Source organism: Penaeus monodon, chromosome 15, assembly GCF_015228065.2.
Source record: "Penaeus monodon isolate SGIC_2016 chromosome 15, NSTDA_Pmon_1, whole genome shotgun sequence".
Lineage (NCBI taxonomy): Eukaryota > Metazoa > Arthropoda > Malacostraca > Decapoda > Penaeidae > Penaeus > Penaeus monodon.
Genome location: NC_051400.1, coordinates 40370260 through 40370519, shown reverse-complemented (window position 1 = coordinate 40370519; position 260 = coordinate 40370260). Strand labels below are relative to the sequence as shown.

At 46.5% G+C, this 260-nt stretch overlaps 1 protein-coding gene across 1 annotated transcript in view; it reads right to left on the bottom strand.

Annotated features, from left to right (window-relative positions):
- Positions 1 to 260, bottom strand: part of LOC119582041 (organic cation transporter protein-like) — a gene marked incomplete at its 3' end in the record, with an annotated part of 33146 nt that overhangs the window by 5279 nt on the left and 27607 nt on the right. The window contains 1 exon segment of the mRNA XM_037930280.1: positions 85 to 232. Coding sequence (XP_037786208.1) covers positions 85 to 232 — 148 coding nt within the window.

Here is a 260-nt window from a genome sequence, read left to right as displayed (position 1 = left end):
CTAAATATAGGTTTCCTCTCCACAACCTTTTTAATCATCATCAATACATCTTAAAAAAAAAAAAAAAATTGCATCTCATATCACCTTTTTCTGATCGTCCTTCAGAATACTGAGGATCTTCTCGTCGGACTGCAGTTTCACCCGATTCATCTTGGCCGCCTTCTTCAGGATGTCGAGGGCCTTCGCCTGCCGCCCCTCCACCGCCAGCCAGCGCGGTGACTCGTCCAGGAAACTGCGGCCGAAGAATATTATCTCTTCAC